General features: G+C 46.8%; 1 protein-coding gene across 1 annotated transcript in view; it reads left to right on the top strand.

Annotated features, from left to right (window-relative positions):
• LOC122386296 (ionotropic receptor 25a-like) overlaps positions 1-9,075 on the top strand; it is a 72,174-nt gene extending 63,099 nt beyond the window's left edge. The window contains exons 13-17 of the mRNA XM_043375369.1: positions 1,673-1,794; positions 3,127-3,274; positions 6,582-6,751; positions 7,159-7,280; positions 8,627-9,075. Of these exons, the coding sequence (XP_043231304.1) occupies positions 1,673-1,794; positions 3,127-3,274; positions 6,582-6,751; positions 7,159-7,280; positions 8,627-8,787 (723 nt within the window). The 3' untranslated portion in view covers positions 8,788-9,075. The remainder of the gene's footprint in view (positions 1-1,672; positions 1,795-3,126; positions 3,275-6,581; positions 6,752-7,158; positions 7,281-8,626) is intronic.
• The last annotated feature ends 7,882 nt before the right edge of the window (positions 9,076-16,957 follow it).

Below are 16,957 nucleotides of genomic sequence, written 5' to 3'. Positions count from 1 at the left end.
ATAAAAAGTTCAACTTCAAAATGTGAATGCAGATCAAGGTCATACCCTTACTTGAGAAGTTCATGATGGTCGTTGGTCATCAATTGATCCGTATGGATGATTACACCTTCAATACAATTTCATTACTCTAATTCGTCTCCTATATCAAAAGTAAGAGTCGAAAAACTGATGTTGAGCTTTTTTAAAAGTTTTTTGACCTAGCCCGACCATTTGAGTGGCCACTGGCCATCAATTGCACGCTGTCCATCAAATATGGGCAGAATGGTCAGAATGTAAATATGCTGTTATTTTTTACGTGCCTTTTCAGATCAAGAGATATTTGTCCTTTTCCCCGATTTGGCTAGTAATGATCAGGACAATGATCTGACCTTTCGTTGTTGGTAAGGGGCCCCCATTAGGTTGAGGGGGGCCCACTTTGCTGGGGGGCCCATCGCGAACGTCTCTCACCCCCGTCGCCAGAGTTCTGGCTGCGCCACTGTGTTTTTTGCTCATTTTTGTTCGAACATGACCTCAGTTTGACCTCAATAACTCCTGACCTAAGGTGACCTAAGACTTGAAATTTTGTGTAAAGGTGTCAAATTGATGCCCGATAAGGTACTGAAAATTTGGCGGCGCTGCGCGCCGCCGTTTTCTTGTTATTCAGGAAAAACCACAGGGGGGGGGGGCAAATTGGCCCCCCAACGGGGCGAGGGTTAATAGGTGTTTTCAAACAATAGGGAGTAGGTTTTGGAAATTTTACAGCTTAATCAACCCGGATATTTTGAACATAATTTGTAGGTATGCATCTGTATTACGTACATTTATGAGGGTAGGCGTTTTTGAAGACCAGGGAATTATGGTTATGTGAGCTTTATATTCACAAAAATACAAAGATTGAAATCATCCCATTCATGTTTAAGTTCCTTAATTCGAATATAAATGGCTATCGATCAAGAGGTTTCGCATGCCCCAGCCGTTCCGTTTGGAAATGATACCTAAACTATAGCCAAATATTTTACTTATACCTATGCACATACCTGCAGTGCATTTGTTTTGTTCGTGAAAGCACAAGCATGTAGCACTGCATTTATCTGTGAATCCTAATCCCTCCCAAAAGTTCCTGGCAAGTCTCCGGTGGCCGAAGAGGCTTGACCCAATCTCAAATAAGCAGCCGGAAGAGAAGCCTTCATGCTAAAAGCATACACTGCGACCAATTTACTAAAAAAAATGCCTAAACAACTTCTGTTTGTATTTCACTGAAAGTTAGGCACTGCCGATCATTAAACAGTGTGTAACTTGGGTCATGGGTGAGAAATGATAAATACATATTTCATTCATGGTTGAATTCATTGACAAGGTAAATGGTGGAACACGTACTGCTGAAAAATTCAGTTGACAATAAAATAAAATGAATAAATCAATCAAATCAATCATGTCCACCTCGGACCAATTGTGGAAAGGAAGCTGCTCTGGCTGCCTTGAGAACTGGCGACCTGCCGTGGGCCGGTCAGGGTGACCTCCGGTTACCGTGAGGTCAGTAAGGGTGACTTCTGGTTACCGTGAGGTCAGTAAGGGTGACCTCTGGTTACCGTGAGGTCAGTGAGGGTGACCTCTGGGTGCCGCGAGGTCCGTCAGAGGTGAGCTCTGAGGTCACCGGTGTCGCCGGGGCGCCGCCTCCGCCGCTGTGCCGCAGACCACCGTCAAATCGCTGGAGGAGCTGGCCCGCCAGTCGCGGATTCAGTACACGGTAGTATCCAACTCCTCGATCCTTGAGTACTTCCGCAACATGGCCACCGCCGAGGAGGAGCTCTTCAGGTGAGACCGCCGCCGCTGAGGGGTGAGCTGTTTGGGTGAGACCGCCGTCCCCGGCCCCCGCCCCCGCCGTGCAGGTGGGGGCGGGCTCGCTCTGCGGGTCGGGGCGTCAGCTGGTGCACAGCAGCAAGGGAGACTTCCGACTGTTGTCTTGGGAGACTTGCGGCTTCTGGCCGAGTCGGTGTGATAATTAGTTCTGTGATCTGGGCCCGGGATCGCGCTTCGACGGCTGCTGCTGTGTGGTGAAAGCTATAGCGGTGCTATTAGAATCTATATATTTTATTAAAATTTTGCGGGGATTTAGTTCTTTCTTTTCTTTTGTTGTATGATGGCGGCTAAATATCACAACTTCTATGAGCTTCTGAAGTCCCTTCTGACCTTCTCCTCTGCCTACTTTATTTGGGTTTGGCTAATTGCTATCTGCTGAATCAAATGATGTCAATGTCAGTCTTGTCTACTCCCAGCCGCATGCTACATGTTTCTGTGTGCCTGTTACACATACGCACATGGTACAGCCGTGAGTGACTCCTTGTGGGTGGATATTTCGCACATTTCATCCTCAATCGTATGCTGCGTGTTCGGTTTCTTGGTATAGATGGTAATAACCTAGCATTGTTCTGTTCCACGGGTAACCGTCCACTTAAAAGTGTGCTTGTGCTCTTCACTATTTCATGGTTGCATGTACCTACTATTGATGAGAAGTCTGGTGTCCTGCTTATAAATTGTTCACGGTGTTTGAATTATTCATCAGTCACTGTCGGCTGCAGTCGTGTTCGGTGCTAAAAGCGACAGAAGTCACACCTTTACGAGGGCGTAACGCAATGCTTCAACACCTGTTCGCTAGTTTTGAAGCCAATGGATGCATTGCTAGCCATCGCAAAGGCATGATAACTTGAAGGTGAAGTGTTCACAAAAAAATGAAGAAAAGTTGAGAAAAACAGACTAGAGAAAGTCAAGTCTCCTCATTTACAGTGTTGAGGATATCTTTGTCTTTGTAGTAAAAACATATGTAGAAGAAACTCGGGAAAAGGAACGAGGAGGACAATGATGGCTTCAATTTATAGTTCTTGCCACTTATTGGGATTGCACGTTCAGTTGGGCTTTCAGTTACCCACGTCATACAAGCAATGGTAGAATCGGCGCATACCTACATAAAAGCGGTAAAATGGCTAATGATAAAGCAAACACACAATAAAACGCATACACACATTAATCAATCGTAACACTTACTATACAACCTTGCTAACACTTACTATTGAGTAGCTCAACGCTTCAAACTGCTCTCTTCGCTCAGTAATGTCTGTATTCCGTATTAATTGGCCGGGCCTCTGGCAGAGTGTGGAAGGAGATGACGCTCAACTCGACGACCGACCAGGCCAAGTACCGCGTCTGGGACTACCCCATCAAGGAGCAGTATACACACATCCTCAACGTCATCCAGAAAACCGGCATGGTCACCAAAGACTCGGAGGGATTCCAAAAGGTGCGTACTGCGAGCGAAAGTCGCCTGCAAAGTGCGCGCTACACCATCAACACGCATTGGTATAACGAGACTTGCGTGGTGCCAGTATAAAACTGCGCGTCTGTACTTAGTGCGCAAATGAAATATTAGCCGTTTTCACAACGGCTATCTGGTACATATCTAGTCCACATTTGATGCAAATGCCATATTTGGTGCATTTTTGGCCAAATTACGTTCATTTTAGCCGTTTTCACGGCGAGTCATCTTACAAATGCACCATACTTACCAAATTTGCACGTATTAATTTCTTTTTTAACATATATTTTCATGTAACGAATCTATTTCAGAGCTTTAATCGAAAATAATGTCTAATAATTAAAAAATCAGGTATATAAGCAACTGTGCAGCCCAAACTGATAACTAAAAAAACACAATGAACCTAACTTAACCAAATCTGCACCATGCATCAAATGTGAACCAAATGTGTACCGATAGCCGTCGTGAAAACGGCTGTAGTTATCAGTTTGGGAAGCACTAGTTGCTTAATATGCTTATGTATCTATTTTTTCAATTATCAAACATTACTTTCGATTAAAACACTGAAATAAATATGAAGACGATCTACGACATATTTTAATGACTCTTTAGTGCCCTGATTACGGAGCGAGCGAAGCGAGCGTAGTCTTTCCTTAGATTAACGGAAATTTCTGAGTATGAGCGGCCGGCCGGCCGGCCGGCCGGCCGTGGTCACGCTTTTGCGAGGCTTATATCTCAGCAACCACTTGACCGATTTACACGCGGTAATTTTTCTAGGGTAGCTTCATTCCTTCTACCAAGCATTGGACTATTCCCGATGCATGTGGGTGACCCCTTATGCACGTGCCACGTGCAAAACGAAGAGGTGTCACTTTTGTAATTGTTGCAATATCTCCGTAACTACTTGGCCGATTGCGCTGAAAGTTGGCATGTAGGTAGGCACCCACTAGGCAATGCATATCCATGTGCCAGAGTTGGGGTGCTGCTGCACGTGCGCACGTGCAGGGGTCGATTCCAGATCTCGAGAACGGCTGGACCGATGGCGCTCAAATTTGGTACATGGTTAGGGACCGGTTAGTAGGGTGCCGTGCAGAAGTCAGTTGGGACCCATTTTGCACGTGCGCACGTGCAGGGTGCCGCTTCCAGATCTCGAGAACGGCTGGGCCGATTGTGCTCAAATTCGGCACATCGCTAGAGACCGGTTAGTAGGGTGCCGTGCACAAGTCAACTGGAGGTACCCCCTCGAAATTTCGCACGTGCAAAGCTCACCCTCTCGCTCGCTCCGTTAGTCGCCCCAAAAGGCGTTATACTGGTATTAATATATGATACCAGCCCCCTCCAAAGTCATATGGCAGTATGGGCGTGACTTTTCCTACTAGCCCATAGGGTTTTATTCTCAGACGCTGTGTATGTAGATCGTAGATGCATATGTACGTACAACTACGTGCGATATTTACGGTAAGCCACACTTTAGCACCGAGCTGCACCGCGTAACAGGTACGGTGCCAGGTCTGGGTCATCCAGCGGGTCGCGGCTCAGCGCTAGGCCTTGTGCAGCAAAGCCAAAGTTCTCTCTCATTTCCTGGTAAATTTGTCTATATCTCACTAGACGAGTTGAGATGGGGCTGTTGGCTGGCTGTGGAGGTGCTGGGCATGGGTTCATGGGTCCAAGATGATTGTTTTAACCCGCGCCCGGCTGGGGGTCCTGGATTTCCACGCCCTGCTGGGGGGGGGGGGGTGTTTGAACACCCCCCCTTCTAACTCGGCTCCTGGGCCACGTAGCGATACGCGGAAGGCGGCGTTCGAAAGAGCGTCAAAAATAATGACGAAATCACTTCGGTCAATTTTTGGTCAGGTCAAAGGTCAGGTCACCAGAGGTCATTGAAGGCAAAATTTCGCCGATTTCCAGATCGAATGTCGAAAATTTCCAAGAAGCCAACGCATAACTCGGGAACCAATAGAGCTACAGCGCCGCGGAAAAGCGCATTCGATAGCCCTATTAACGCCCTTTCTGAATAATCCTCTCAGATTTGACCTAACGTCAACGGTTTTGCCTGCAGGGGGCAAAAACTGCAAAAATAGCCGATTTTTTTCGGAAACAGTTTTCCTGCAATAACTTTTGACCCAAGCCTTGTATGAGCTTACTTTTACCGGCATCGTGTTCCTCTCGTCAAGACGCATCGAATGAACTATAACTTGACCTTGAAAGGTCAACGTGAAAATTTGACCTCAGGTCAAGGTCATGACCTGACCGGAAAGGGTCATGTTGCATATCAGTCGATCCGTATCGTCGAGCTGAACACATCTAAGGCGTTTTCATCGCTCTAGCATGCCTCTATCAAAAGTTATTCGCGAAAAACTGTTAGATACCATTCGTGACCTAAGATGACCTCAGGGCATAAACAGGGGTCATGGACATTATTTTCATGTTCAGTGTGTCTAAACCACTTGTAATTCAGTGTTTGGGAGTGTTTATAATGTCTTTCGTCCAAAAGAGGCGCATTTCAATTTTCTCCCATTGACTTATAATGGGGAGGTCGCAAAATTGACCTGACCTTAGGTCATCGATATCAAAATACTGAGATATACATTTTGTACATGCTATTGCTCTTAGAAATCGCTGAAAGTTTCAAAGCGATCGGTCACTCGGTGTAGCTATGACAGACATTGAAACTTTTTATGAGGTGAGGTCACTTCAAGTGACCTGGTGACCTGACCTTGAACGACCTTGGTCTGAAATTTTCACAACATGTGTAGAATTGATATATTATAAGGTGTACCAAAAACGGCGGCGCTCCGCGCCGCCGTTTTTGAGATATTCGCGAAAAACCACAAGGGGGGGTGTTCAAATACCCCCCCCCCCAGCAGGGCGCGGGTTAAAAGAGATTTGGTGCAGATTTTGTCAAGTGTGGCTCGTTTGTAAGATAACCCGTCGCGAAAAATGCTTTTGTGGGTTCGTAGTCTAAGCATGCATCGGGCGGATTCGCAGCACGTTCTTAAGAATGACCAGCGCGCGAATGAGACTAAAACACTATATAGTTAGGAATTTACAGCGACTATTGTGAATGACTTTCGTGATATATCTGTGTCGGCATGTCCATGCGTACGGACCATACGACAACTATGGTGGGCTCGTATGATCTCACGGTAAAAATAAATACCTACGTGTACCAAACTGTGAATTTGCCTTTGTCATTCCATGCCTACGTTTGCGTGAAGCTGTGACTGTATCTCTTTAGATATAACTACCTCTGTGCGAAGCCGTGACCGTTTCCCGACCCTCCCGCGGGCAGGTGCTCGAAAACAAGAAGGGCGAGTACGCGTTCATCCACGACGCGTCCATCGTGCGGTACGAGGTGTACCGCAACTGTAACCTGACCCAGGTGGGCGAGCCGTTCGCCGAGCAGCCGTACGCCATCGCCGTCCAGCAGGGCAGCCACCTGCAGGACGAGATCAGCAAAAAGTGAGCAGCCACGTGCCGCACCCCGAGGCCATAGAACATTAGAACGCACAGACTGCACAGGCAGCGGCCGTAACGGCTGACCGTGGCTGCGGCGCTCGGCGAGATACGCTGAAATTCTGCGGAGAGCTTCATTTGCGCTTTGTAGAATCGTAAAATGTCATATACGTTGCGCAAGTGGCTTATGTCGTTGCTGCAGGATGTCTTTATCTCTTAACGGCAAGCGGTGCTACAAGCACCACTTTTCTGATAATCACTTCAACAAGAATTGGCTGTGCCTTGGCTCCACCTATCATTATTCCTTAGCTTTGTCTGACGCTTCATCCACTGCAAATAAATGTCCAACAATTGACACATGTATGCGGGTGTCACCGTGGACTCTTAACGTCATCCGTGGGTCTCTCCATCAGCATCCTGGAGCTGCAGAAGGATCGCTACTTTGAGGGACTGACGGCCAAGTACTGGAACGCCTCGCTGCGCGGAGAGTGTCCCAGCCGGGGCGACAGCGAGGGCATCACGCTGCACAGTCTCGGTAAGAGTCCACTCCGGTCCCAGCCGGGCGACACTTCCTAGTTCCTCGGTAAGAGTCCACTCTGCCCCAGCTGGGGAGACAGTGAGGGAATCACTCTGCACAGCCTCGGTAAGAGTCCACTCCGACTCCGGTCCCAGCCGGGAAGACAGTGAGGGCATCACGCTGCACAGCCTCGGTAAGAGTCCACTCCGGTCTCACATGCCTCGGTAAGAGTCCACTCTGTCCCAGCCGGGGCGACAGCGAGGGCATCACGCTGCACAGCCTCGGTAAGAGTCCACTCCGACTCCGGTCCCAGCTGGGAAGACAGTGAGGGCATCACGCTGCACAGCCTCGGTAAGAGTCCACTCCGGTCCCACAGCCTAGGTAAGAACCCACTCCGGTCCCACAGCCTCGATAAGAGTCCACTCCGGTCCCACAGCCTCGGTAAGAGTCCCACTCCGGTCCCACAGCCTCGGCATGCTCGATAAGAGTCCACTCCGGTCCCACAGCCTCGGTAAGAGTCCACTCCGGTCCCACAGTCTCGGCATGCTTGGTAAGAGTCCACTCCAGTCTCACAGCCTCGGTAAGAGTCCACTCCGGTCCCACAGCCTCGGTAAGAGTCTACTCCGGTCCCACAGTCTCGGCATGCTCAGTAAGAGTCCACTCCAGTCTCACAGCCTCGGTAAGAGTCCACTCCGGTTCCACAGCCTCGGTAAGAGTCCACTTCGGTCCCACAGTCTCGGTAAGAGTCCACTCCGGTCCCACAGTCTCGGCATGCTCGGTAAGAGTCCACTCCAGTCTCACAGCCTCGGTAAGAGTCCACTCCGGTCCCACAGCCTCGGTAAGAGTCCACTCCGGTCCCACAGCCTCGGTAAGAGTCCACTCCGGTCCCACAGTCTCGGCATGCTCGGTAAGAGTCCACTCCAGTCTCACAGCCTCGGTAAGAGTCCACTCCGGTCCCACAGCCTCGGTAAGAGTCCACTCCGGTCCCACAGCCTCGGTAAGAGTCCAATCCGGTCCCACAGCCTCGGTAAGAGTCCACTCCGGTCCTACAGCCTTGGTAAGAGTCCCCTCCGGTCCCACAGCTTCGGTGAGAGTCCACTCTGTCCCAGTCGGGGCGACAGTGAGTTCACCACTAGCCATCTGATTACCATTGCCTACCGTTTCTACCGGTCTAGCCGTCTAAACACGCCGGTCTGACCCGGTCTAACCGTCTAAAAACGCCGGTCTAAACCATTTTAACCGTCTGACCACGCCGGTCTAACCCTGTCGAACCGTCTGACAACCGCGGTGTAGCCCGATCTAACCGTCTGACCACCGCGGTGTAGCCCGATCTAACCGTCTGACCACGCCGGTTTTCGCGACAGGTGGCGTTTTCATCGCGACCCTGGCCGGCCTGGTGCTGGCGCTCATCACCCTGGCCGGAGAGGTCATCTATCACAAGAACAAGTCGCAGACCAAGGTCACCACCATGGAGCAGAAGAAGATCGGCGTCTCGGTCATCAACGTCAACCCGCACAAGGAGTGAGCGGCCCGCCCAGGGATGGGCTCGCGGCGCGGGCCTCAGAAGACGCAGAGACACGTTCAACAAAGGGGTAGTTGCTTTGTTGTCTATAGCAAAGATAATTCGGTCAAAAGATACTACATGTAAATAAGCAATCTTATCGGGTTGGAGAATATGCGAAATGGAAGATAATCTACATTCTGCTGCATGTGTACCGTTGTTAAATCGCGTGACAATGGCTTACACAGAGATTCTATGACGTTGTGAAGCCTTCACATATAAAAAGAGCTTATAATGTATATCTGCTATATCCAGGGGCGTCGCCGACGGGGGGGTCGGGGGGGTCGTGACCCCCCCTCTCTTGAAAACTGGGGGTGTCGACCCCCCCACTTTTTGCGATGCTGAGTATGCTTTTTTAGCTTTTATGTCAGTGAAGCAGGCGTCAGCAACACCAACAAATACATCAGATTCAGAATCGCTTCAAGAGCTCCCTAAAGCCAATTAGCCAATTACCTAAAGTTCAATTAGCTGTGGGCGGGGAACACCAGCACAACAATATTTTTAAGTAGCCACCATTCTAGTACCTTTTTATCCCTCAAAAGATTGGACGCGCCAAAACTGCCCCGAGCTTTCGTCTGATCGTTAAAAAAAATGGTCGCAGTCGATTCGTCGGATCAGTACCTAACTACAAAACTACATACTAGCCTCAGCCCCATGGTTACCGTCACAACTAGCTGTACAGTGCAAATGTCACCTTTCCGTGCTTCTATCCTCAGGATACTGAAATCCTTCTCCTCCACGCCGCAACCCCCCTCCGGGCTGGACAGGCAACTTTATCTCATGCGGGCTGCTCCCTTGGAGCGGCACCGCTGCTCCCGAGGGAGCTGCACCCCGTAGCCGGGTGCAGAGAATGCTTGGGGGGCTGGTCGGCCTGTCCTATGGACGGGCTCAGCCCCGGCGACTCTCTAGGGTGCCTGCCCAGACCAATGTCTCCCCCTAATTCCTATCATCCTTCCGGCTCTGCAATGGTCTTGTCGACCGAAAGGGCCTAACCCAACAAAACAAAACAAACAAGTGCAAATGTAGATTGTAGGGGAAAGGGAGTCAGATGAAACCGTCTCGGGCTTTCGCAAAGAAGTCGCGCAAAAAAGGAGCCGATTGCAACGAAACTTCCGGTGCGCTCGAGTTAATCACCTACTTAAAAATAAATCGATATCCCTGATTCAAATAAAGATGACCTTGGTTCACTTTTTCATAACATGCTTTTAATTTAGGCATATGTAGGATAGTTTTGGAGCTGATTTTGAACTTAGCGCCCATCTGAACATTTAAGAAGTAGTTGTGTTGCTTATACATATGTATAACATGTTAGGAAGCAATCAGTGGTGGTCATCCACTATGACTGGTCGATCTGACCTGACCTGATCTACCCGAAATGCATGGAGTCATCATCTTCGTTCAAAACTAAGATAACATTCGTAATCAGAACCTCGAAAAACCATCACAACTTACATTCGCAGAGTTCTAGCAGGTCCCGAGTTTCCTTACTTATTGGCGATGACCTGAGTCCTGAGATGATCCGAAACCTTGTAAATGGGTATCATCGGCTTTCTCTCGTCACGGGTAGCATGCTCTTTTTTTCCGCAAACCTCTAGATCGATCAGGGGTCGAAAGCATACCTCAGCGGTACTTTAGTATACGTTATACGTTAGCGACTGGGAACCCACCAATAGAAGGGCTACAGTGAAGCAGAAAACATATTCGATAGCTCTTTCAACGCTCTTTCGCTAGCTTCGCGTCAAATTTCATCTCAGGTCTATGTTTTGCCCGTAGAAGGCAAACAGCTAACTGGACAGATTCTGCCGAAACATTTGCTTTGCAATAACTTTAGATTTCGTGAATTTGTATGGTATTTACATATGTTGTCTTATCACCACCGTGTTTATCTCTTTGAGACGCGTCACATGAGTTAAAATTTGACCATTCAGAATTAACGTTAAAACGACCTCAGGTCACCGTTATGTCCTCGATCGATCGATCGAAAAAGGACCTCCTGCTGCATATGAATGGATCCGTGTTGTTGAGCTGAACAGTGAACACCTTCCAGGTGCTGTCATCGCTCTACCGCGTCTTCGTCAAAAGTTGTAGAAAAAAATGCTGGTGGCCATCGATGGACATTTCCACTAAGCACCTTTCGAGTCATCACTCGCCATAAGTTGCACCCTGTCCCTGGCAATGATGAGCTGATTTGTCATGGCTCCAAAGATATTTTGCTTTTCTGACGAACCTTTTCAAAGCAGGAGGCATTCGTGCTTTTTCTAATTTCTCATTATTTTCTAATGATGAGGTCACGTATTTGACCTGCCTCCAGATCATAGATGTAAATCCTCAGAATCATGAATTGCTGACACATATAACCCCATACATTAGGTATGCAGTGTACCAAATTTCGAAGTTATGGGAGAAAAGCTACAAGAATGGCGAGAGGGGAAAGTTTGAAAGAGGTATACCGTATAACTGAACTTGACATGGCGACCTGACCTTAAGTGACCAGTGATAATTTTTACGCAAGTGATGTAGGTAGGTATACCTACCTAATAGGTTATACCAAATTTCGTGGCGCTGCGCGCCGATTTCTTACACGCGCACACACATACATACGCACGCACAAAACTGGGAAGTGTGGCAAAAAAAAACACCCCTACCCATCGGGTGAAGACTGGAAATCCGACCCCCCCACTCAAAAATCCGTGGCGACGCCCCTGGCTATATCAATAGACATATCATATGCTACACAGTTGTACACTGCATCATTAGAACGGTGTCGAATGAAACTGGTTTACGTTGTATTGATCTCTAACGGTCTTATTCTCACACGTTAATGTGATAGCTAAGTGACCTTGCAATATTTGTATTTAAGTGCCTGCATTATTCATCTTCTCTAATTTGAAGGTGTGGAATGATCGTAACTTACGTCTGTTTGTCCAATATATCCTCACATATGAACGTATTTGTCGTAAATAGTTATGGTAATCTTGCATAAATCATACGAGGCCAAGCTTTTAGAAGCTGAATCTGTGTACCCGTCTGAATTGTATTAACGTGCTAGATAATTTAATTGCATCAGTTACATTGCTTGCACGATTTCGAGAATGCTCTGTGTTACCGTTGCGTCTGCCGTCCGTTTCCGCTGTTGATTCGTGTCTGGTTCAGAAATATTTTTAATTACCTATGCCTAATACCTATACGTGTTACTGCTAAACATATAAAGTTATACTCCGTCCGGCCATATAATACACTCGTTTCCCTGTTCTTGATGCAGTGTCTTGAAAAGAATGAAATGAATGGATGAGATGAGGCTAACATAGTCATACGGATGTGCACACTGCACAACATACCGGTCGAAGGTCCGTGCCACTTTTAGTGCGCGGAAATGGATAACGTTAACCCTCGCCCGCACATGCCATTTTCCCATCCTAGAACGCACATGGGGGGGGGGGGTGGTTGCCACCCCCCCCCCCGCGCCATTTCGTTCCTGTTGGAGATAGAGCTTAGCAGTAAAGACCAAAAAGATTCTTTGGGAAGAGACGAATCCAATGATACCCAGTTTTACCTTCTCAGGTCAGTCATTGACCTTCCAGGTCAGGTCAAACTAAAAAATGTTGCTGTTTTGGGTCACCGTTGGATATCAAGTGCGCTGCTTATCAAATACCGATGACGATGCTGTTTTCTGGTGCCAAGCCAGCTAGAACCTCTTTGTCACACTATCCGACCAGAATTTTGCTGCTGAGGTCATTTCAGGTCAAGCTAGGTCAAGGTCAATTATATGTGTTTGTATGTCTGTGTGTGTCTGTGTGTATACTGATGTGTGCACCGATTGTTTTTGGGTCCATATCACATGAAATCATGATCTGAGAAGCTTTTACCAAAAATGCAGTAAAAAAAAACTTCACAAAAAGTAAATTCAGCTTGCCTAAACCGCAATTATCTTAGATGACCTAGGTTGACCTTGACCCTGACCTCGACCCCTGTACATCGTCGAACAACATGTTCCATGATAGGTGGGAGGTAAGACTGGCAAAAAAGGCCGAAATCAGGGTGTCAAAAGCTCACAAGGCCCATGACAAACGCAAGATGTTGAGAATTGGCCATTTGGGTCATGACATGACCTGAAAACAAGGTCATATCTCCGAAACCAAAAATCACAGAAACTTGAAATTTTCAGTGGACATCAAGAAAGGATAGACGAGCAGCTATACGAAAAATCAGCCTTCTAGCTCAAAAAATGTTGAGTGCAGAGCAGAAAGACTGCCTGGGGGGGGGGGTGGCAACCACCCCCCCCCCCCATGTGCGGGCGAGGGTTAAGCAGTCACAACACCACAACCGACCAAAAAGGAGATACCTAGGGTCGTTTAGACTACCGAGGAAAGAAAGAAATGAGTGCATTTCCTTTGCCGTTTCATCTGGTACAAATTCAGAAAACACCCCCCACAGGCTGAGTCGATGGTCAAATAAAACAGCTTCCCCTCGAATAAGGTGGGGGGAAGGGAGGCCGATGACAGGGGGAGTTGTCCCAACAATTAATGCCAGATAAGTCATGAAACTCGCAGGTTTCAACTTTTGGTTAATACAATCCAATCGCTCTAACCAGATGCATTGCAAATATATCATAAGGATTATTACCTATTAATATTGTTTCTTCGTTTATTTCCACTAACCACCAGACGGTGGGCAGTTCATACAGCGCAATGTGCATCGCTCACTCATACACACGCTTTCGATGATTAGTGCAGTAGTTCCAAGGCAGTTGAATACCTGAGTACAGCGTAGTTAGCCTACACACAAGATCAGGACCATTCAAACGTTACACAGCGACGCATTGCCACAAAGCCAGCAGAAAACATTGATCTATCAGTAAGGTAACGTGCTTTTCAGTAAGATAGGTAGCGAATTAATTCAGTTCTAGAACGGTTTCGAAAATGAGTGGGCAAGACGTTCCATAGCTTTGTGCCGATGTACATTGTATGTACATACATAAAGGACGGTTTCTTAAACTCTTTTGCTTGGCATGGCTAGGTCTAAGTTGCTGCACTGCCTGGTCATTCGCTCTGATTGCCTTAGTTTGAAGAGTGACGATAACAACGGCGACTGGCGAGGTAGGGTAGTGTGGGGTAATTTGAACATATTTTTACGTCTTCTCCGTTGTACCAAATTCCAGTTCAACCCTGGATGAAGAAAAACTGCTTCAGTAGCGCAAGTGTCACTTACTTTCACCATGCAAGCCTCATTTTTGGACGAGCCGAGCATACCTTGAATAGCATAGCCTCACTTCTCCACCAAGTCACGGTGTGTTCAAATTGCCCAACCGTGGGGTAATTTGAACATACTGCCTTTACCTGTCATAAAAACGATAGTCTCGCCAGCACCGATGTTGTTTGACCCATAAACAAATAGGCAGAACAATTCTAAACATACCTTCACTTGAAAAATCAACACAACAGCAAAAATAACAGTTGCAGAGTATCAATATCTGCACGCTGCACACCGGTCAGTTGACAGAATTCGCCCCTCTTCAATTAACAGAACGTCTATCATTTTTGTTCGATAAAAACTCTCCCAACCGTACTACATCTGTTAAAGTGGTGCCAATCGAAACCTGGACATTTGGAGTTCTGATTTTGTCCAATGTCCAATTCGGAATTGTTTGGACAAAGGTAGCAGACTGGACAATATTGGACGATGGCTTGCTACACTTCAGCGCTTTTTATAAAGTAATCGTGCATAGCATTGATTGGCGAATGGAAAGCTAGTTAAGATCTCAATATAATGAACAGTTTTCGGCTGGTAAAATTACGTGATAAGCAATATGAATGACGGTTTTGAGTGTTGATAGCTGCATAATTTTCGGACATATTTGGACAAATAGTTGACTTTAACATTTTTGGACGGAAAATCAACAAAAATGCCGGACATTAGACGGATATTAGACGTAAATTTTCCAAAACTGGCATCACTTATCTGCTACTGCCTTGGGTCGAAAATATTGGCAAAAAAACTGGGAGCGTTGTTTTTTTTCGGAGCTATCCCTGTCTTCATTCAAATTCTCACACTATGTTCAAATTAGGGGAAGCCGGGGGAAGCCCGGCATAGTAAGCTCTTTTTCATTTTTATTACATACCATACGTGCTGTATAAAATGTTGATATCCTGTTAGCTAGCTAAGTTCATTGGCCGTGTTTCCCCAAAAATTCGGTTTCGTGGAATAAGTATAAGGTTGAGAAAATCGAGTTTTAAAAAAGTGTTGATTTTTCTGGGGTAAGCCCGGCATAGGGGTAACGCCGGCCACCTCCCCAGCGCTTTACAACGAGTTGATGAAACCATTATGTGTCTTCCAAATATTAACGGAAAGTGAAATATTAAGGTACTGATAAGCTCTGGACATCTTAGAGTTTATGTCACTACTGGTATTTTAGCTAGCGTCTACCACATATACAGTACAGGTCGATGAAAATCGTGATGCAAAATTGACAAAAAATGTGTATTTCAAAATTCCTTAAAATTTCTTTTTCTTTTTACCTTAATGCATCATATTGCATATCATTCAACTCGGCTGATGAAGAAGAACACAACGACACCATTTTTGAAGCTCTAGCTTCAGTGTCTGTCGCGTTATCTGCAAAAACGTAGTTTGACCCTAGTTGACCTTAAGTGACATGACTGGCTTTGTCTATGATAACATGTTTATTTTCGAAATTTATCTTTGATCTAGGTGTGAACCAAATCTGCTCAGTACCTATTATCTCATGGAAAACAGTGGTTTAGTGGCATTGCTCTCGGTTGGGGGTAAGCTTGGCCACTCGCCCAGGGTTACCCCAATGTGCTAATTTTTATTTTAGAACAGCGATATTCGAAAAAAATGTCATACTTAAGCCAGTCTGCCTCGTCACCCTTCACTACAAACAATTAAACGGTCCTTACATAACATTCGGATAAATATTAGTACTGTATGGTATAACATTAACAGTGCAACATATCTCACTTTTTAGCTAAAAACCCTTAAAATATCATTTTTGCGCTATAACTTTAACAATAAGCAATTTTTGTTAGCCTGAACTTTTTTGCTGGCGTTACCTTAGCTGCCACGCTGAAAGGACAAACAGTTGAGCATTTTATTGTGAATAATTTAGCCGGAAACGGGGTGGCCGGGCTTCCCCCGCGCCCGGGCTTCCCCCGGCTTCCCCTACCCCACGCTAAAAGTTATTTTGCAATTTTAAAAAAACAGGGTTCAAAAGCAAATTTCTTGGATTGACGGCGCTGATTAGGTCATTATACAACAAAAGCCGTTGCGTATTAGGCGCTAGCAATGCAAGATTTTGCGCTGCAATGAAGTTGCAATGACGTGTTGTTAGGCGTTTTTCCTTGCGAAATTGATTTTTTACACTGTGCGTCAACATCTTCATTCCCTGAAACTTAAAACCCCGTTCATATGATAGCCCTTTTAGTTACGATAATTTCTCTCATTGGTCTTATTGTCATGCCACTTATGGATTTTCCGTAATTTTCTGTTATTCACACTATGTTCAAATTGCCCCATATGTTCAAATTACCCCACCCTACCCTATATTCTGAAAACAACTCGTCAGTGTCTCCTTTCTTCAGATGTCAGAGTATACCTCGCCAGTCGCCCCAATCTTCCAAGTCCGCTTGGACTTGGAAATCGCCGCCAAGTCCCAATCTTATGCTCCAAGGTCATCCCGCCACGTTAGCCTATGAAGTTCATGGCCTGCAATGCACCTTGCATTGCAAATGGTTGGTTTAGTTACGAGAGCATTGGTTGGCACTTGGCTGTGGATAAGGCACCTAAGCAGAAGGCGAAGACTATGCCTATTGCCTATCCTATGGGCTATGATGGACTTATAGTGCCTATGGAAACTCTCACGCCTGCGCTGTTCCAAGCGGCGATGCAGAGCGCGGAAAATCCAGACCCATTATCCGGATCCGGATATTGAAACCGGGTGACTGGATGAAGATGCGAGACTTACCAATCCCTAGAGCAGACTTATCCCGTTTGGACACAATAGCCTACGTCACCTTGCATGGTATCGGCACCACGAGACAGTCAGCTGGCGCAGTTGACGGGGGGGGGGGGGGGGTTGCCATGGTAACTGGACGCCGTCGGCGGCTCCCAGGCTGGT

The sequence above is a fragment of the Amphibalanus amphitrite genome, unplaced genomic scaffold (assembly GCF_019059575.1).
Source record: "Amphibalanus amphitrite isolate SeventyFive unplaced genomic scaffold, NRLGWU_Aamphi_draft 000246F_arrow, whole genome shotgun sequence".
Classification (NCBI taxonomy): Eukaryota; Metazoa; Arthropoda; class Thecostraca; order Balanomorpha; family Balanidae; genus Amphibalanus; species Amphibalanus amphitrite.
The sequence above is the reverse complement of the archived record's forward strand: the minus strand, read 5'-3'. Positions and strand labels throughout refer to the sequence as shown.